General features: G+C 34.2%; 1 protein-coding gene across 11 annotated transcripts in view; it reads right to left on the reverse strand.

Moving 5' to 3' along the window:
- LOC149782598 (piezo-type mechanosensitive ion channel component 2-like) overlaps positions 1-22,470 on the reverse strand; it is a 263,620-nt gene that overhangs the window by 148,770 nt on the left and 92,380 nt on the right. For 10 of the 11 annotated variants that reach the window (XM_089934052.1, XM_089934060.1, XM_089934057.1 and 7 more), the window contains 5 exons: positions 15,205-15,258; positions 8,998-9,137; positions 6,932-7,080; positions 3,751-3,897; positions 2,822-2,928 (listed from right to left, as the gene is read on the reverse strand). In XM_089934052.1, the coding sequence (XP_089790178.1) occupies positions 2,822-2,928; positions 3,751-3,897; positions 6,932-7,080; positions 8,998-9,137; positions 15,205-15,258 (597 nt within the window). The remainder of the gene's footprint in view (positions 1-2,821; positions 2,929-3,750; positions 3,898-6,931; positions 7,081-8,997; positions 9,138-15,204; positions 15,259-22,470) is intronic. The other variant, XM_089934058.1, reaches the window with a different exon arrangement.

The raw sequence follows: 22,470 nt of genomic DNA on the forward strand, positions 1-22,470 counted from the left end.
CGGTAAGCGGCTACGCTTTGCCACCACTATGTTGGCCTCTTGTGATGCTAGACTGGTTTTCATACCTTCCATGTAAGGAAAGATATGGATATCGAGCTGACTTTGAAAATAAAAGTCTACTAGACAAATCTAATCCCTGGGCGTTTGTACGGACTCATCATATATGTTTATTGCAAGCAACCAAATGATCAATACTGCACCCTCCGAATATTCTGGTTAGAACTCGATAAATTTAACTCAAGATCGGTTTAGTTATGACTCAATTACGTAACTGTTTCGAGGCATCAAGTGGTGGCAGAAAAATCCAGGGTTTTTCATGACTTTCATCAATATTTGCAAAATTCAAAAACTTTTCAGTTGGGAAAAAATTTATCATTTCTCCTGATTTTTTCCAGATTTCCCGGTAGTGTGGGAACCCTGGTAGTAGTATTAGTAGTAATGACCAAAGAACATCTGAAAGGTTCAAACTAGAACTAATGAAGAAGAAAAAGGTCTCTGGAGCTCAAAATATGTGACAAGTTCTGAGAAATGAGGGTCTGGCCAAATGGTATTCAACCATGACCTAACTGGTACTGCTATCTCTCAAATCTTGAGAAATCACTGAAGGCATTAACCTGCTGAATAAATATTCCATGTCTAGCAGGCCCAACCTCCATAGATCTTTGATGTAATCCAGCATGACTTCTGAAGGATCCATGGTGGCATTCCTGTCATGGAATTGTGTGTAATAGAATGTTTATGCATTATATATGATATACTTGGGTTCTGTTGCCACGTCAGTGTTGCCTGTGGGGGATTTATATTTAGCTGTGGTTATATCCAAATAATGAGTTAAGTTTACCCATTGCTGCATGAACAAAGTGCCAGCAATGAAAAACCCGATTGCCCAGAATTCTCTGGCTGTGGATTTTCACCTCAGTGAGTGTGCTAAACAGGGTAAATTCTCACCGTCTTATCACAATGCATCCATGATGATAGATCAATATATCAGTCGTAGTTGTTTATAAGGTCCATACATTGATTCTTGTTTGATTACTTGCTTAAGTTACATGTTCCGATTAGTTCCATTTTGGAATGGAATCATTTCCTTATATCAGTTGTTGAACTTGGAGTGCAGCATTCTGTTAAATCCACTTTGAACTCGATGCATACAAGTACTGTGTTGGATTCATTCCTTGTTTATTTGATTTATGTATAAACATCCCATTTACAAAGCTGTTTCAGTGTCTTCACTAGATCCCAGTTTCATCCTATTAAAATGACTATATAGTGAAGCACCTCAGCCAACAGTGCCATCAATAGTGACAGCAGGGGTCTTGATAGCTTGGCTATGACCTCCAAGAGTCGCTGGGAAACACTGAGAAAAGGTTGTCATATGAAAATATGGTAATTAATATTCCATACTTCAAGCATCCTGAATGGGATTTGAGGCTAAGATTCAGGTGGAGATCCCTACCTAAACCAGGCTAGAAGGCTTAAGCAGTCACATGGGTATATGAACCTTGTAACTATCCATTGAAATCAATGGGTGGTAGAGGGGTCTGTAAAACCCCACTTGTCTCTGCTCAATTTTAGTCTTGGCCATTTTTTCACAAGCAAGAAGAGTATTTACTTTTTTTCTGGAAAGACCGGATTAGCTTGGGAATGTTGGCCACTTCCCTGAATCAGAAGGTGCCCTACATATATATATATATATATATATATATATATATATATATATATATATATATATATATATATATATATATATATATATATATATATATGTATGTATGTATATATATATATATATATATATATATATATATATATATATATATATATATATATATATATATATATATATATATATATATATATATGTATATATATATACCCATACTGTGTGCTAATTTAGTACACAATATATTAAACTGATAATTTTGCCCATTTTGTCCCTGGTGGGTTTGTACTTTGGGATGAGGTACTTCGTTAGTAAACATATTTGGGAGTTCTATGGTCAACCTGAATTGTGATTGGCTGGCTGCTGGACTTTCAGTGAAGGACTTGACCTTGTTTACAAGTTAGCGTGATCTGGAAATGAACTTTGGACCCTCCAGGTTTGGAAATTGTATCTTAGGTTTCTTTTATATAAGGTAGAGAGTAACAAAAGTATGATTCCTGTCTTAAACATCTGTAATGGAGACAGTCCTTTAGCTGTGTTCAATTATTATTTGTGCAGATTTATTTAATTATGCATTAGAATTACAAGGTGCTCATAAACTTCATAAAGTAACTATTTTGGAATTGCTGTGAATTCATTTAAAGACATTTAAGGTTATATTCTTGTGATACATGAAGACTGTTAGCATATCAACATTATTCACAGCTATTGGCATATCAGTACAATAGATTTACTTCATTCAGAACACCAATGGATCTCATTTCGAATACTCCACACTTTTGGAGTTGTGAAAGAACTTTTAGGACTATCTGGGATTCAAGGAAAAGAAGGACAATATTCCAAATAAACAGAAATGACACTGGACCACAACTGTGTTGCATTTTGTTCTAGACCTCTAATTACAAACTGGAGGAGGGAATTTTCATCCTTGAGGAGAAACAAGCACCAAAATTAACCAGCAATGTAATATTAGCAGGTATCTTTGATATCAGAATCATAACCTTACTTGTATACAAATTTTTAACAGACAAAAATCACACAAATCTTTGGAATATAACCTAGTATCTTTCCACGCCAATAATACTGTCATTTATACAGGGCAATACATAATACAGAAGCGAATAGAAGGAATAGCAAGTTTACTTCCCTAATACTTACACTTTTTTTTCTTGAAACGCATTCCCCCTACAAAGTATGTGATGGTACCTCTCCTGACCTCGTCCGCATTGAAGGTTTCAGTCAAGTCAGCCAAAGGATCATTTCCACTGAAAATGCATGAAAAAGAAGTGAGACTATGTTTAAATAGGGTACACACAAATTAAACTGTTGTTGTTGTTGTTGTTGTTGTAGGGTTTAACGCCATTTTTCAGCACACGATAGGCTATACATGGCGGCCAGTATTAATGGTGGAGGAAGAACCCGGGAAAACCCCGGAAAGAACCACCGACCCACGAGAAGCTACCGGCAACCTTTATCACATATCCACATTGGCCGAGCCTGAGACTCGAACCTACGCAGACAGAGGTGAGATGGCAGTGATCCGTGACGGAGAGCGCTTTAGACCACTCGGCCACTCGGGGCCCCCAGATTAAACTGAAGTTATGAGATATGTGATTTTTAAACTTAGCTCCATCCAATGATTTCTACCCAATAATTAGCACAAACATACGATCCTGATGTCGACTCTCACTGCCAGAAAAGCAATATCAAAATTTCAATATCCTTACACAGATGAGACAAAAATTATACAATTTATCATAAAATGTATGCCCTTAATTTCAGGCAAGGGAATGGTGAGTGGAAGCAGTGGACATGCAAAATGATTATGAACAAGAAGCTGATTGATGTCCGATTTCCCTATTTTCCATCTTAACTGTATCTGTCTTGGGAAGATATCTGTAAAAAGGGCTTGTGGAAGTAGTGAACCTGCAAAATGATTGTCATTAAGAAGTTGGTTGGGGTCAGATTTCCATTCTTGCCTATATCTACTGACAGACGACATCCATAAAAAGATTTTGTGAAACTAATTGACCTGCAGCATAATTATTATCAGGAAGGTGGTTGGGGTAACATATTTCCATGCTTACCTGTATCTATCAAGGGAGGACATCTGTAGGAAAGGTTTGTGGAAGTAGTGGACCTGCAAGATGATTATTATGAGGAAACTGGTTGGGGTCAGAAGACGGACAAATAACCCTGCTGTGTCGAAGTTTTGCAATCCCAAATCTTCAAGACTGAAATAAATAATGCCAAAGCAATTATATTTTGCCTCTGTGACCATCTTACTGCAAGGACGAAAATGTATATATGTATACTGTTAGAAAACTCTATTAAAAAAAAAAACAAAAACAAGAGACCCCATTTTCATTTGGTGCACCTTTGATTTAGCTCCAAGTAAACAAGAGTAAAATCAAGGAGTTGTTATACACTCATGCTGTGTTAAATATTATTTTACATAGTCACTAGTTTTGCATGGACAACCACGGAGATTATTAACCAATGATCTTGACCTTTGGTCAAGGTATGTGGTCTTGAACTAAGCTTACTGTGCAGACTTATTAGACTCAGCATTACCATGACCTCTTACCTCCAGACTGCAGAATATACAAGTTTCTTTATTACCCTCAGTGCAAGCCATCAACAAAGTCTGGTCACTGAAATTTCTCAAAAACAACTATTTTTCTGCAAAACTTGGTTTAGTTTAGAGCATCAATTACCCTTACCTATGATTTGTTTCACCCTAAAAAAACAGGTTTTATCCATACGTTATCTGCAAAACCTCTACATACTTTGGTCAATGCATATGGTCTAGAACAGGGGTCTCAAACTCAAACCACCCTGAGGGCTACATGAGGGCATTTTTGATGGCCCAAGAGCCGCACCACCTTTGTTATCTCTCATGATACCTTGAGATGTCAGTCATTTTGCGGGCCCAAGGATATGGCTTACTGGGCCACATGCAGCCCAAGGGCTGCATGTTTCAGACCCCTGGGCTAGAACTAAGATTGCTATGCAGAACCATTTTTCTTTTAGTCAGCGACCTTGATCTTTAACCTTATGAATCCAGAATCAATAGGCTTCTTTTTTCAACACACTTTTATGAAAGTGCGTTGTCAATACCTTAAAAATTTTTTTTCTAGATTTAATTTTACTTCGTTCAGCCACAGTGATCGTGGTAAATAACCTTAACCTTTTGACTCTGCAAGGTTCACCCTTACTCCAGGTGCAAGACATACACAAAGTTTGACTACTGTAGCTGTTGGAAAACACAATGTGCAAAACTTTTTTTTTCTCGTTCAGTTAGTGACCTTGACAATGGACATTTTGACCCTCAAATCAACAGGATCATTCCAAACATCAAATGCAACCCAAAAATGAACTTTAGTAACCGTAGATGTGTGTTTGTGTGTGTGATTTTGTATTTTTAATGTAGCTTTAACAATTTTTCAGTCATATCATAAAATCCACTGGGCTGTAGACCAGAATATCAACATGAAGTTGCTGACTTAGAGGATATTGTTTATAATGCTTTCTGCATCTGTCTCAATAAAGGGTGGTGTTGCTATGTCACTGAATGTCACATGACTCCAAATAACTTGTTATTGTTGTTGTTGTAGGGTTTAACACCATTTTTCAGCACACGATAGACTATACATGGCGGCCTGTATTAAGGTGGAGGAAGAACCCAGGAAAACCCCAGAAAGAACCAACAACCCACGAGAAGCTACTGGCAAGCTTTCTCACATACCCACATTAGCCAAATCTGAGACTCGAACCCACGCAGACAGAGGTGAGATGGCAGTGATCCATAACGGATAGCGCTTTAGACCACTCAGCCACTCGGGGCCACCCCAAATAACTTGTGTCAATATGGTGCTTGCAGTATGTGAAAAGCAGGCATTCTGAAATTTAGCTTTGCTGGGATTTGCTTGCCTCGCAGATGGCTCATCCTTCTCTGAATCACAACTGCGGTTTTACATTTGCCTTAAAAAAGTTACTTATTAAACACTGCTAGCTTCTTTATTCCGACCACAGAAATAATTAAAATTTGCATTTTAAGTATGGAGTAAGCTCTACCTACAAAGAAACAATGACACTATACATGAACAAGCAAATAATTTTATTTTAAAATGGCTAAAAATATTTTCATTCAAAGCAAAGAAATGTCATAACTTGTTTCTTCAACACACACTCCAATTTAATGAACTCTAAATGAATTGGTTTGTTTCACTTCATTTACTTTATCTATGCAAATTAGCTTAATCAGCCTACTACTCAAAGGATTTGCAAACATACAATCATCGTCAGTGAATTTAGTAATCTGGAGTGGTGGTTGTAAATCTCTGCCTGCCTTCACCTTTTAATCACCGCTATGACAATAAACTATAAATTGCCCAGGAGTGATTGTATTCCATAATCATTCAAAGCAAAGGATGAAAATCATTTATACAGGTCACAGGATATGGGCATATTTCACGATGTCAAAAAAGGTCTTTTTTTCTCTCAAGACTGAAAAAAAATCGTGTTTTGATGAACTCCAACAAGGTTTGGGGGAAGGCAGACTAAATCATGTTTTTAATTTGCCTCGTCATGATCTGACAAACAGGAGAATGAGGAGAACTCAAGGTATTGTGCACAAACAAGCAGACAGAGGGACTAACATCTTAACATAATTTGCTCTGCCTTATGGCTGGCACATGCAAACTTTAACACTGAGCTAACAGTTTAACATTATCCTTAACTTAAAGTGTCAACAGCCATTTGGATGGACATGCACACTGACATAAAAGTAAAGGCAATGCTGAGATTACAAAAATGGTGAGCTTGAGAATCAGTACAGCCATGCAAGTCGTCGTTGATATGGTATATATACATGATGGAAATGTCAAGCTGACACTATGGTTGTCACAATAATCAGAACAGCCATGCCATTACAATGAGATGTCAATGATGTACCAGATGGAAATGTCAAGCTGACATTAAGGTTGTCTCAATAATCAGTACAGCTATGCCATTACCATGGGACGTCACTGATATACAGGATGGAAATTTCAAGCTTACACTATGGTTGGCTTTACATTCATTACAGCTATGCCATTATAATGGATGTCATTGAACTAGTATGTGTACAGGATGATCTGCAATAGAAAGGAGTTCATCAACACCTTTTTACTAGAATAGGCACTATACACTTTATACTATAAACATGAATTTTCTTCCTTATTGCTGGCTAACGAGAGGTGTATTAAATCTTGAGTTGTGACTTACGTTTCAGGGGTCAGACCAGTGGTACTACGCCAATACTGGGGGAAATCCTTGAACTGGTATGTGTACAAGATGATCAAGATGGTCATGGAATAGATTATCACAACCCACCAGAAAATGAACATCATCATACGCCAAAATGTGTAAGACAGCTGAAATATCCAAAAGCTAAAGTTAGAAAATAAAAAATAAAAAATATAACACATATGCAAATCTAATATATATAATTTCAATATGAGGGCTTCATGTGAAACGTTTATTATCACCATTAGAAAATAATCAAATAAAGTTAATAGAGATAAAAACTAATGCACAACTCCCTTGATAACTCATGCACAACGGGGTCCAAAAACAAAGACCACACTATAAGCAAGGGCACAAGTTATCTAGGGACCTATATAACAATATGAAATGATGCCATCGTCGCTGGACATCAACAAAACCATAAGGGGGGTGGGAACTGGTCAGTTTAATGGCAGAATATTCATTTTAAAATCACGTTGGGAATAATATTCCATAAAGTACATTTTCTAAGTTATTCATTTTTATGTAAAAATGACCTTAATTTTTAAAATGCCCAACTGCTGAGAGATCGTTAACATAATTCCAACTGGTTTCAACAACTGTCACTGCTTTATGTTGTTGCTGAGTGGTCTGGTTCCTTGAACCATATATTCCCTGCTTGGCTCACTACTATAGTGGAATGCAATGTAATATAATGCAAGGAACAAGACTAGTTATTTATTCAAATTCACAATCAAACAAGATTCCTTTTATCTAAAAATAAATAACTGAACATTTAGTTCATGAAACAGTCGTCATCATCGACAAACTTTTTATTGTTCTATTTATAGTAAAATGCTGATGCCATGATTTCATATTATGTAATAGAGAAATCTCTTCTTGTCTCTGAAGAAATCTTTGAATGCCAATTCAATAATTTGAAATTAATTACAAACTCTGTAACTAGCTTCTCATTAATAGAACGTATCATTGAAACATAATTTTATGTCATCAAGTATTTGCATGGTTGCCTTGCTGTCTTTGGACACATTTGTGAATGAGTTTGCTAATTTATGGTAGTTTAATTAGATTATGTTTATCATCAAAAATTTTAACTGTTCAAATGATCACTCAACTGGGGCAGCTAGCTCTTACACAGGTTGGATTTGCATGCCTATTAAATTTTCATTTATTCCACCCCCTTTATTTGATACAAGTGACATAGCTGTTATGGTAGATTCACATAGTTCACGTTTGAATATAACAGGGCACATTGTATTTATGACCATTACACGTATACCGAACTAAATGTAAGACGTAACTAAAACATGCATTTCGCTTTGATAAAAAACTTATTTAATTGGTATTTATTAATTATAGTGCTACCTCAAATATGGATTAGTGACATTTTCATTGATTAACATTTGGTTGCATACTGTTATTTACAGTACATTATGAATGAATGTTGTTTGGAAAGAAATTTTAACAAAATACATATCATATTAAAAGTTGATATTTCATAATGCCGATTCAAATTTCCAGGTCATATTAACCACTTTTGATGATAAAATGAGCAATACATCAAGGTTTCAATTACCAGTTATGATCATGATTTTCTTCATTTTCAACAAATAGGAGTCAATTTTTGGTAAATTCTAGTATAAAAAATGGGATCCACAACTGCCCCCACATAGTAAGTGGGTTCATAAGTTATCAGGGCATAAGGTATCGAGTGAGTAGTGTACTTAAAAACCTCCTGCATCAAAATTTGAAGTTTATAAATAGTGAGAGTCATTAAATCTATTTTTTAAAAATTAAATAGCAACTGAGCAAATATAGATGCAAGAGGGATGTAATATGAAAACTGACCGGAACATATCACAAAGATGTGTACTTTATGGGCAGGTGTCCTTGTTATGCAGGTGAAATATTTAAGTCAACTAAGAAAATGGGTTCCTAATTGTTGTCTGTATGAACAAATGTCTTATACGAGTTTTCTTGCAATATGTTTGGACTCACTAGGGAGTAAACAATGATAAATTACATTTTATGTGACATATTCATACCTGGAAGGAGAGAATGAAGAAGAGGAAGAAGAACATGTAGATGATACGGTAAACCACAACATCCTGTAAGGCAATGAGCAGCAGCATCCCAGCACACACCACGATCCAGTACTTACCGAGTGTGTACCATATGTATCGGCCTGGAAAACAAATTTGATATATACTTTTAAATTGAACAAATGTTTTGAAGCTGTGAACTTGAAGAAAAAAATATGTGCAAGCCATCCCAAAAATTCACTTTTTCATTTTGTTTTTAATGCCCACCTCAACAATGGTGTTTATATATTTTCACACTCACAATGAAATGCAGCAGCACAATTCAGAATACAGTGAGCCGGTTCTATTATGAAATAAGACACATCTAATCACTGACCTTCCAAAGGAGTAGTGTACACATCGACAGTTCTAGTAATCTTTCACAACTTTAAAAATCACTAGATGAAATATATTTTTGTGTATTAACCTTAAGCCCAACTGGTGATTTGTTAATTTTCTGGAGTTTCAACAGAAGCTGATAGCCAGTGATTTTTTCCATTTTAAACATTCTACAGTTCCTATTTCAAGATGATTAATCAAATTTATGAAGCATCTTCTTCCATTCCATACATATCAGTCTACATCTTACAGACACTTGATTTTTTTCTGATCTGACATTACTGCAAGTACCTGTCTGATATAATAAATAATGTCCGGTCAAACACAACCATTAGTGTTCAGTTTCTCTCTTTTTCTTTCCAATTAGTCATGATCAGACACCAGTAATGAAGCAAACAAGGTGCACACTTGTAGCTGAACAAGCAGCCCAAGTGAGCACAATGTAACTCACCTGGGTAGATGAAATAAGGTTATGAATGTAAATTCACATACATATTTAAACTGTTATGGGAAAAGAAAAAAGCTTGGAGCTGCAACATTGTCTATTAATGTTGGTGTGATTTATTTTCATTTACAGACCAGATAAACAGGCAAAAAATGACATTTATAAAACCAGCATTGCCCCCTAAAACTTTCTCAGCCACTTAGGACTTGGACCTAATTAAATAACTTTCGATATTTTTCACTGATTATAATATGAAAACAATTGTTTCAAGCTTCTCTAATAATTTATCTTCCTCCAAATATTATGGCATGTCAGCATCATCTGTCCAGTATTGAAAAGTCCCTATGCCAGAATGCTCGGTGTCAAAGTTGGACAAATTCTGTTCTGTGTTTTTTTATATAGACAACATTGTCGCTATATATGCATAAATGTGTTCAAGATTGGACACGTCAAATTTGATCCAAGTGTTTTAATAATAAAAGACATATCTGAGGTCAAATTGGCAACACCTGTAAAGACTGAAAAATCCTTAATGCCAGAAGACTTTCTGACAAATTTGGTAAAATTTTGTTACCAGTTTTTTATAAAAAAAACATCATTTAAAGGCTTTTCCATTGTTAGTCATGGCGGTCATAAACGTCATTGAATTGTTATCAGGGGAATAAATTTGAAAGTCTTAATCCCAGACTGCTGCCATATTGGGTCAATTTTAGCTGGGCATTTTTGAGAAGTCATTTAAAATGTCTATTTTTAGAAACAGCAACCACATCTGATGGGGGATCAGAATCATATGTATAAAACTGAAATTAATATACACATCTAATTCATTCTGTGAAATTTGCCCTTTTCTGATGTTTTTTCTTATTATTCTACTATCTGACAACGGCCTTTTCCCATGTCTTTTTTTTTCTTATTATTCAAATGTCTGACAACTGCTGGTTTAAATGCTTCTTTTTAATTATTTAAATACCTGACAACTGCTGATTTAAATGCTTCTTTTTATTATTCAATACCTGACAATGGACTTGTCACATGCTTTTTCTTATTATTCTAATACCTGACAACTGCCTTTTTCAATGCTTTTCCCTATTATTCAAATACCTGACAACTCCTAGTCTAAATGCTTCTTTTTATTATTCTAATATCTGACATTGGCCTTTTCCCACACATTTTCTTTTTCTAATACCTGACAACAGCCTTTTCCCGTGCTTTTTGTTATTATTCTAATGCCTGAGAAATGCCTTTTCCCATGCTTTTTCCTAATTATTCTAGTACCTGAGAATGATCTTTTCCCATGCTTTGTCTTATTATTCTAATAACTGACAACTGCCTTTCCCATTCTTTTTGTTATTATTCTAATACCTGACAACTGCAGGTTTAAATGTTTTTTCTTATTATTCTAATACCTGACAATGGCCTTTTCCCATGCTTTCTGTTATTATTCTAATACCTGACAAATGCTGTTTTAAATGCTTTTTCTTAACATTCTAATACATGACAATGGCCTTTTCCCTTGCTTTTGGTTATTATTCTAATACCTGACAAATGCTGTTTTAAATGCTTTTTCTTATCATTCTAATACATGACAATGGCCTTTTCCCTTGCTTTTGGTTATTATTCTAATACCTTACAAATGCTGTTTTAAATGCTTTTTCTTATCATTCTAATAAATGACAATGGCCTTTTCCCTTGCTTTTGGTTATTATTCTAATACCTGACAATGGCCTTTTCCCATGCTTTTTTGTTATTATTCTAATACCTGACAACTGCTGGTTGAAGTGCTTTTTCTTATCATTCTAATACCTGAAAATGGCCTTTTCCCCATCTTTTTCTTCTTATTCTAATACCTGACAACAGCCTTTCCCATACTTTTTGTTATTATTCTAATACCTGACTACTGCTGGTTTAAATGCTTGTTCTCATTATTCTAATACCTGACAACTGCTGATTGAATGCTTTTTCTTATTATTCTAATACCTGACAATGACCTTTTCACATGCTTTTTGTTATTATTCTAATACCTGACTACTGCTGGTTTAAATGCTTTTTCTTATTATTATAATATCTGACAACTGTTAAATGCCTTTTCTTATTATCTAATAACAGACAATGGTCTTTTCCTATGCTTATTCTTATTATTCTTTTACCTGATGACAGCTTTTTCCCCATACTTTTTTGTTATTATTATAATACCTGACAACTGCTGGTTTAAATTCTTTTGTTATTATTCTAATACTTGACAACAGCCTTTTCCCATGCTTTTTATTTTTATTCTAATACCCGACTACTGCTGGTTTAAATGCTTTTTCTTATTATTCTAATATCTGACAAAAGCCTTTTCCCATGCTTTTGGTTATTATTCTAATACCCGACTACTGCTGGTTATTACTTTAATATCTCACAAATGCTTTTTCCTATGCTTGTTATATGAGCTTTTTCTTCAGATATTTTGTCAGCTAAGTAGGTGAGATATTCACTTCATTCAAAGAAATATGAATAGTTCTACATCAATATCATTAAAAACAAAGACTTTGCATGGAATATTTTTATGTGATTAACGGATTTATACCCTTAAGATCATTAGAACAAATCCCCTGGGATATGATTTATCAATATGCATCTTATACAAATTCTATAATAATAAAAAATTCAAATTGCACATTTTTTTCCAGTAGGAGTGACAATCTACCTGAATACACCCATGCCATTTCAGCATGTATGGTCACTCTGGACCTCCTGCTACTTTTTCAACTTCTCTGGCTATATTCTTTCTTATTGAAACCCCAGATTTGTATGTGTAATGTTCTTGTATCTCTATACAACATGGAGAGATACGAAACTAGAAATGGTCTAGAACAAGCAACATGCACACTGCTCCCAGGCATGTGATATATGCACTGGCTGAATACTTTGACAGAGACTAATTAACCATGTATATGTACACTGAAACAGCACAGACCTAAAACTACCACTGCAACCTGTACCAGCAGATCAGACAAAATACAGTGAAGCTGTACATGTGTATAACCTTTTATATTGCAGAAGCCAACAATGATGTCAGTTGTAGAACAGTTCTCTTCTGCTTTGCAAATGCCAGATAAACACCAATAAATGGTTTAATTATCAAGGGGAGACAAAAGCATATTATGTTAAAGGTTGAGGTTTATGCGTGCTCTGCAATCAACATACAGTGAAAAGTAGTCCATGCTACAGTGAAACCCCGCTATATCACGATGGTTGAGATCCACAAAGGGCATTATTTTAAGCATCATGCAATATCAAGACATGCAAGATCAAATAAGTTTTGTATGTATTGATTATCAATATCAAGACAAGGCAGATAACTATTAGAACAATTCATGTGTATCCTTTGGGCTGTACAAAGTATGTTGTTGGGGGGGAGGGGTATATGAAGAAATATTTAATACAGTAATTACATATTTAATATTTCATTTTTGGGAGAGAACAATGAATCAGTTAATGCACGTACAATAGGACTGGTAAATGAATAGTGTAAATAGTACTTGCAAATCAATCGCATTGTATCCATAGTAGTAATTCCATCAAAAATGAGCACACACACACAAAAATTCTTGAATAGATTCCATTCAAGTTTTCACGGACAATAAAATGCTCAAATTGGACATTTCTACTAAGAATTTGTTTTTATTTAGGCAAACAAAGTCTTACAAGGGTATCTGAATGTACTGGAATCAACACTGCAATGGTGTGAAACTGCCAGTGTGTGTGTGTGTGTGTGATTTGGATTTTTAATACAGCTTTAACAATATTTCAGTCATATTGCTATGATGTCTGTAGTGTGACAGTTTATAGTGATGCCAACACTTAGGCATCATGCCGCAGAAATGCACCATGATGTCCCACCCAGTCACATTATCCAGACACCAGGCCAACCAGTCCTAACACTAACCCCTTAATGCTGAGCGCCTAGCAAGGCGGCTGTAAGTAAAATTTTTAAAGTCTTTGGTATGACTCATCCAGGGTTCGAACCTGCAACCTCCTGCATCCAGGGAAGATGCTTTAACCACTAGGCCACTGAAGCAGTCCTGAAATGGTCAAAGCATGTAGTATAATGTGACCTAAAGCAAGTTTGGAAGTGACCATTCAATTTCATGCTAAAGAGCTATCTTCAATAAAGAGCCTTAAAGATAGAAGCAAGAATAAACAAAATAACCCCTTCATAGTTTGAAAAACACCTTGATACTATGATTTTGCACTTCTACAAAGCAAAATGGGGATTGGCAAATCCCGGCAGCCTTTAAAATTAAATGGTTCTGTTCCAGTCGGCAACTCAGTAGTACATATAACTGAGTGACAAGTGAAATGTATATATCAAATTTATCAGAAGCGGATGTCATCTGCATTTCTGGAAACAATATCTCACATACAAATATTTCCATCCACTTATTATGGGATAGATTTTAGCAAGAGTTTACTACTTGCCCAAAAAATTATTGACTTTCAGTCATTGGTCAAATTGATCATGTGATGATTGCCCAACAATATGGACAAGCCACATGTGCATGAAGGTGGCTTTTGTTAATAAAACTGCACCACATGGTTCAACAACCATTTAATTTGGGATTAATTGTAATGATTTGCAATTAGGTAGATCAATTCATTTATCAATTCATGTGATAAACCTATTACAGCAATGGTATTGTAGGGTGCATGAATGTAGTCTTGTTCCTTGCACTGTATTACATTGCCATGAAATGAACAATAATTTACACACCCAAAGAAGAACTGCTAGGATTGCTGTTGACGGTTCAGTACAAACCAGATGAACATTAATCAGGATTTTTAAGAACTGGTGTCTTTCCAAAAAATAACAAAGTTACAACTAAGTGCAGTGATGAATCACTTACGTAAAAAAATAATGAACACACACAGAGACAATTTTAACACCTTTATTATTTCAAGAAAGACAAACCTTCTTTTTCAAGAACACATCTCACCAGACTAAGAAATCAAACTTCCATTTACTTTGGCAGTAAAACTTTGCAGTAACCAAAAACAAATCGGTTTGAGATATTAGTGAAAAGGTTCTAAGAATGTGGGAGCCAAAGTTGTATTATAATGAAGTGTGTTATAGCAGAGTTTCCCTGTAGTATTGTTTACATTTCGGTTGGACTGGTACACTTAAAATTGTGAAAATTGTAACTAAAGGGAGGTAACATGACTTTGATGGACACTGAATTAAAACTATAAACCTAGAAACAATTTTCCTGATGTTAATGTGTACTTTGAACATGTGTTTGGTGATGATGATACAACTTAAAATTTGTTTTATCCAAGTTAAAGAAAGAAGAGACAATTTCAAAACATATGGGAGATAAATCTGCAGTGAAAGAGTAGCTGCCTACCTACTGCCTTTATCGTAGGACTATCATAGCCATCCACAGCATCAACAGGAAAATCTGCCACAGGAAGTGAATAAAATTAAGAAACATGCTAGAAAAGTCTAGGGGGAAAAAAATCATACAGGTGCAGAATAAGAAAATCTAACACAAAAACTCTAAAACTAAGTGAAGATGGGGGTCTGTTATTACTGGAATAAACAAACTGACAATTTCTAGGTTATATTACTGAATGGTACTGATACTTATGGATTGCAATGCAAAAACAGATATTCCATCAATGAACTGACCCAATCAGCAATTTCTTGGTGATAGGTATAGTTTAAGTTACCATATATGTGGTGTACAACCTGGACCAAAACAAAAAAAACATATAGTAACTCAGATCCCCATCTTTTCTGTTAGTAAAAAGTAAGTAATTTTCAAAAACATTAACACTTCATAAACAGTAAACAGCTTCATAGCCAGTAACACAACTTTATAACCTGTAACACAGCTTCACAGCCAGTAACAAAACTTTATAACCTGTAACACAACTTCATAACCAGTAACACAACTCAAATTAATGGTCATTGAAATAATGTAAACAATTATCTAAATATAGTACGGAAACTTGATTTGCAATATATTATCTTCAGTGAAGACCATTACACACACACACACACTTCATGCTGCTAAAACAATACGATCAACAAAACAAAATATCTATGACTATGTATATATCAAACATCATTTAACGTTACTGCATGGGTAAATGGTAACTCATAAAATGAACAATATTAAAAATATGTTTAGAAATTGAAATATTTATTATGATACCTAGAGAATGTATATTTTTATTTGTAAACAATGAAAAAATTGAAAACTGTACCTAAAGCCTCTAAAAATAACTGAAATTTAGGTTGTTTAATCATAGTAATTATCTGACACACAGCAACTTGAAACACTTAAAAATGCAGGAAATATCTCAATCTGTACCTACTTGAGAACAGATATAAAATTAGGAGTCAAGATAATTCTATACTGCTAATAGCTTTGTAATGTAATCATCAACATTTGAATATTTTTAAACTTTTTGAAACATTTGTAAGCTCTGACTAGCAGTCTTACAAAGAAAACATAGTATTTGGTGATAATGTATAAATTCGGCTTTGAAGACAAACAGGTGTTAAAGAAACATAGTAATGTCAATAAATGCCTGCTAATTTAGATTAAATGAGTTTATTATTTTAGTCTCATCCATCTAAAAGTATTTATTGCATACAGTGTCTTAAAATGCTATGATAACAAAGAAATCTGAACATTACTTCAAGCAAAACTTGCCCGGGGTTTTACCACTGTCAAACAACCACATCCATATTATGGTGACTTTACTTTATTGACAGGGTTTTACCATTAACAGACACCCATCCATATTACTGTGACTTGACTCTGATGGGGCTTTACCATTATTAGGCACCCACACCCATATTACTGTGACTTGACTTTGACAGGATTTTTACCATTACCAGACACCTACACCCATATTACTGTAATTGTCACTTAAATTAAAGACAAACAGCAAATGGCATATAATACCCTACCAACAGAAGATCAGTTGCTTTCATGTATTTCCTGCAATGCACTTAGATTACTCATGACAAGAAATGTACAGACATGATTCTAGCAGTGCCCCTTAATCAATCACCATTAATCTGGGATTTGTTCCTAATCTAAACTTTTTCTAGAACTGAGCTGCTCAGGGTTCTTTTAAGGTAATGGGAAAACAAATTTACCAAGCTTCATTTACATTGGTTGTAGAGAAGTTCAGTTATTGACCAGAAATAAAATATAGTCAAAATCTACTTTTTAGTAACAATGACCATGAACTTCAAGCTGAAGATGTAAAAAATAAAAATAGGGGTCTTTCTAAGGTCAAAGGAATTTAATTCATGTATCATGTCTTGTTGAAATTGTTTGAACAGATCTTATATTCTGGTTGGAAATGAAATAATGCACATATATTTTTTTTTTCTAACAGCAACCTTTGACTTTCAATGTACATAAATGAAATAGTCAGCAAAGTGATGGACATTAGACCACAATGTCCAACAAGTTTACCATTGTCCCTTTGATAATATAATGCATAATACCTTTTTATAGTAAGCAGCCCATGGGTACTGGCATGTGATTGACTTTCACTGACATTCTGCCATAGGATAATTGCCAAATCTATTTTTAGTAATTAACAGCAACCTTATCCTTGGAACTATTATCTCCCAATGTTCTTCCTAAACCTACCTATGGGGAGCTAATGTTCTAAACCTCACAGAACTGTTATATCTAGAACTTAAGTTATTAGCTGGAAATGAAATACATAAGCAAAATCTATTTTTAATAACACTAACCTTGGAGCTACTAAAATAAATGTACATTACCCTGAAATCTGTTAACAAGAAATTATGTTATCATCTGAAAAGCAAAACTTATGCCCACCAGACTGCCTGGACATACAATGATAAACTAAAAGCAATTTTCATCTGAAGCATATAAAAGTTACTTGTTTGAGGCATTAAAAAAAAAAGCGCAATTTGACAATTAAACAGGAAGTGTTCGTTATATAAATGCAAAAGATTATATTTTTAAGGACATATTTTTTCAAAGGGCAAGTAATAATACTAGTCATAATGATATTAAAAATTGTAAACTGTCTGTCTCTCTGTCTGTCTCTATGTATGTATGTTGGTATGTATGTTTGCGTGTGTGTATATATGTATGTATTCATGTTCAATGGCATGTCAATACAATAATGTCTAAAATGTAAATACAAGGAACTGCACACAAACAAATTAAAAAAGATAAACCCTACCAAGCAAATGAAACCTGAAGGCAGAGAAGATAATAAATAAATAAAGACGTTACAATTCCATAAAAGGATTATAAACCAGTTAATGGTAAAAAAATGCATATGCAATGTGCACCATTATGAAGAATGCAAACATATTCAAATCATGTCAGAATGATGAATATGCACTGAGGTTTGTGCCATGTGATATACTAAAATTCTAATCCATGCTAACAAGAGGCATGTGTTGACCCAAGATCTCCCACATGGTTTACGCTGGGCTAAAAGCCAATATCAGAAAGCTGCGAGACATCACGATATTATATTTTTCTAATGTAACAACAGCTATATTTACATGAAAGTCATTATAACAATCAAGATAGCACTGACACCAAGATTATCCATGTCAAATTTAGTCCACATGTGTATGGAAAATCAACATTTATACAAATTTGATTTGAATTAATATCAGGATGATCCCTGTAAACTTTGAGAGTTTTTTGATGATTTTTATATCTTAAAAAAGCAGTCGCCATATTTGGGATGGATTGGCTTGATTTATACAAAGCTGATACTCATGAACTAAAGTGTAATGAAATTGTATGTTGTTGTTGTTGTAGTTGTTGTTGTAGGGTTTAATGCCATTTTTCAGCACAAGATAGGCTATACATGGCTGCCAGTATAAATGGTGAAGGAAGAACCAGGAAAACCCCAGAAAGAATCACTGACCCATGAGAAGCTACCGGCAATCTTTCCCACATACCCACATTGGCCGAGCACAAGACTCAAACCCATGCAGACAGAGGTGAAATGGCAGTGATCCATAATGGGGGGCATTTTAGATCACTCAGCCACTCGGGGCCCTAAAATTATGAAATTGTATGTATATACCCCTAGGAATAATCTGTCAAGATGATCGACTTATGCAAAGATAGTTCATTCTCAAACATAGATGTGCATGAAAATGTAACTAAACTGAAAATGACTGCCAATTAAAACTTCATGTCCATGAATAGTATATTTGATATTGACCTTGTTATGTACATTTGATTTAATTTAATTGTTTGTTTGTTAGTTTAAATTTTTTTAATTATTCCATTACATGCTATTGTAATGTAACTTTATTTACTGGATTTAACATTGTCCAGAATAGAGTTCAATTTTGACTGATTTTTGTTGTTGTTGACGTAAACAACTTTATAGACATTGTATCTAATGCTGACCTAGTTCCTGACCTTGATTCAGAAATCAGTGACAGTTATAGTAAACAACTTTTTTAATTTTTATTTTTAATCTTTCCCAGAGTAAAAATGATTGATTTCAGTTAAGGCCATACTGGGTGTACATGCCAAATAACGTGTTTATTGCTACAAACTTTTGGTTTTTCCAGAAGGATGAACTCTTGACCTCCATCCAGGAATTTGTTCTGCATTGTAGTTAGACTTATTACTAATGTTTTGAGAAAGAATTGTCATTCATGCCTTAACAATTGAGAAGTCAAGTTGTTTTATGTTGTGAGCAGTTTTGGGCTATTTTATTTTCTTCAAATTATTTGGATTTCAAGTGATTGTTTTCCCTGGAAATACTAGTGCTCTAAATATTTTCTGTTATTCAACAAGAGGCTGTTGACAGTGCAACACTTCACAGGTTACAACAGACATCATTGTCTTCCATTTTGGATTTCATCGGGATTCAAACTGTTTCACTCTGGACTTTTTAATAATATGACTTCTATTTTTTAATTCTTGGGTTAATTTTGGATTTGATTTGTAAAACCTAAGTTCTCATTTTCATTTTTACCTTGTTTTTCAAGGTAAATAAATTATTTGTTAAATTTTACAAAGCTTGTTGTCTTCACTTTTTTCTTGTTACTTTCTGTAAAAGCATAAACATATAACAACCTCTATCTAGTGTAAGAAATATTGTTGCTGTTGTAAGGTTTAACGCCATTTTTCAGCAAAAGATAGGCTATACATGGCTGCCAGTATTAATGATGAAGGAAGAACCTGGGAAAACCCAGGAAAGAACCACCGACCCATGTGAAGCAGTGTATGAAATAATTTCAGATCAGATCAGACCTATAAAACATCTATCAAACTATTTTATGTCTGACTGACCTTGTCTATCAATACTTTAAAATTTTAGAGAAAAAGCTAACTGAAGAGCCTTACGGACATTATTCACACATTATTACAACTTCTACAGTAATAATGTTGACTGAGACTTTGATCCACTGATCTACAATGATTATCCCTGCTACCCTCCCCCCCCCAAAAAAAACCAAAAACAGATGGCTATATATACTTGCTTATAGCTCCAGATTTTTCCCCAAAATCTTTGAATCATTTAGATAGTGGATCTGCTCCTGAGTGATACATATTATCTAAATTTGGTAAATAATAATGAAATGAAGATATAGGTTTTAGTTTCACTACAATTTTTTTATCAATCCATATTGTTGTGCATTTGTATGATTTTAGTCATGGGATTCATAGTAGTTCTGTGTTATATCCAGAATAGCATTATAATGAGGTAGAGTATAATGGGGTAGAACTGTCTAATTATTCATTGTCTTCTGACAATAATAAACATACTGCCATGAATAACAATTATAACTTTGGTTAAATTTTCTTTTCTTTATACTGACATTTGAAATGTTACTTGAAAAATCCTTGATTCATTGGCATTTCCTTCTGAAAGCATTTTCTACTGCCATATGAATTACTAAAAATCAGTGTTACTACTACTACTACTATTACTAGTACTATTCACAGTAAGAAGATACTCCAGAACTCACTTTCACTATCAAATCTGTCTTCCATTCTATAGGATACAAAAACCAAACTGTCTCATCCACTATATTGTTTGCAACAACTGTTTTGCATGAAAATTCTGTACAAAGAATTTTATAATCCGAAAATGTAACAATAACCACAGCTTGTCACTTTGATAACAAGACTCATAGATGGAACGAAAACATTTGTAAAAATATGATTTCAACACCAATGGCAATGCAGTGCTATTATAATCTTAATGGTCATAATGAATTTCATAACCATGACCTCACCCAATTCTTGGATAAGCAGACATACAAAACTGATAATTGAAAAAAAGCTTTTTCTACATGTAAGCAAAAAACGAAAACCAGGCATCAAATCCTATTAATGAACTGATACATGAAAAATAGTATCTATTAGATCCCAAATGCATAAATAAATTTTAACTATTCATCTTTTACTGGGTCCCTTTCCATGAAGGAGCAAAATATATTATAAATTATCCCCTCACCATGAAAATATGTAAGTACTCTTACTGTCTTCATCTGAGATATATCCAAGGGACTTCATTTTTATATACTCAGCTGCAAATTAGTCAGTAGTGTTAGTGATTCCTACATAAAAAGTACCTAATCAGTTAGTAGTATCAGTACTTTGTCTTAAGTGAAAACCACTTACTATTGGTCATCATTTAACGAGAGAAAAAACTGGCTGGAAGTATTATTACATGGAGTAATGTTAGTAGTTACTACACAAAAAGTCAGTATTACTAATACTTCTGGCTTATCTATATTACATCATACTCGCGACTCCAGGAAAGCATTTGTAATGTGGAATCATCTCCCATAGATGCCATTTACAATTTTGTGCAATTTTTATATGACCTCTTTGTATAATCAGTGTACTCTGGGATGCATTTTTTTAAAACTGCCTTACATGGGTAGTAAGTATGTTTAAATAGAACAGTCCTTATTCCAAGATAAAAACAACAAACAACTAGTCAGTAACATACGATGCAAGAGATGGTAGTATTATTACATGTACATTTTTACCCTATGTTTTTGGAACCCCTAAATATTTTGCTCTATACCACACAAGTGCTATTTTACTCTTAACTCTTAAAATAACCACCTTCATCAGTTTAACAGCTTGTCAGTTATAAGTGCCACAACAAAATATTATGTTCATATAGATATCAGCCAATGCATGAAAAAATTTGAATGGACTTAGCAACATTCACAGCTTTGAGGCACACTAAACAAAAAATATAAGTACTATTTCTGTAAACTATATTTTGAAGACCATCTGAAAACTGCACTGTATCTGCTACATTGCAAAAGGGCATGCATGTCAATGGACTTAGGCTTCATGTACTTTGTATAATTTTCAGCAAAAAAAATCAAATCTCTGCATTATGAATATCCTTAGTCCTAGAAATCAAGTTATGTTCAACAATGACAAGACAAAAATAAACCAACTTAAAATCACCTGCAGCTACTGAACATGAAATCAACAGTACTGTTTCAATTACTGGCCTGCTTCTCCAGCTCCTAACATATGTACCGCTGTTTTCATACTGGGTGAATAGTTAATCAGCATGAAGCATTCTAACAAAGCAATGATAAAAGTGACAGGTCAATATGAGGTATTACTGCCATGTTCTTTCATTAT

Source organism: Sinohyriopsis cumingii, chromosome 15, assembly GCF_028554795.1.
Source record: "Sinohyriopsis cumingii isolate HCF-2022 chromosome 15, ASM2855479v2, whole genome shotgun sequence".
Classification (NCBI taxonomy): Eukaryota; Metazoa; Mollusca; class Bivalvia; order Unionida; family Unionidae; genus Sinohyriopsis; species Sinohyriopsis cumingii.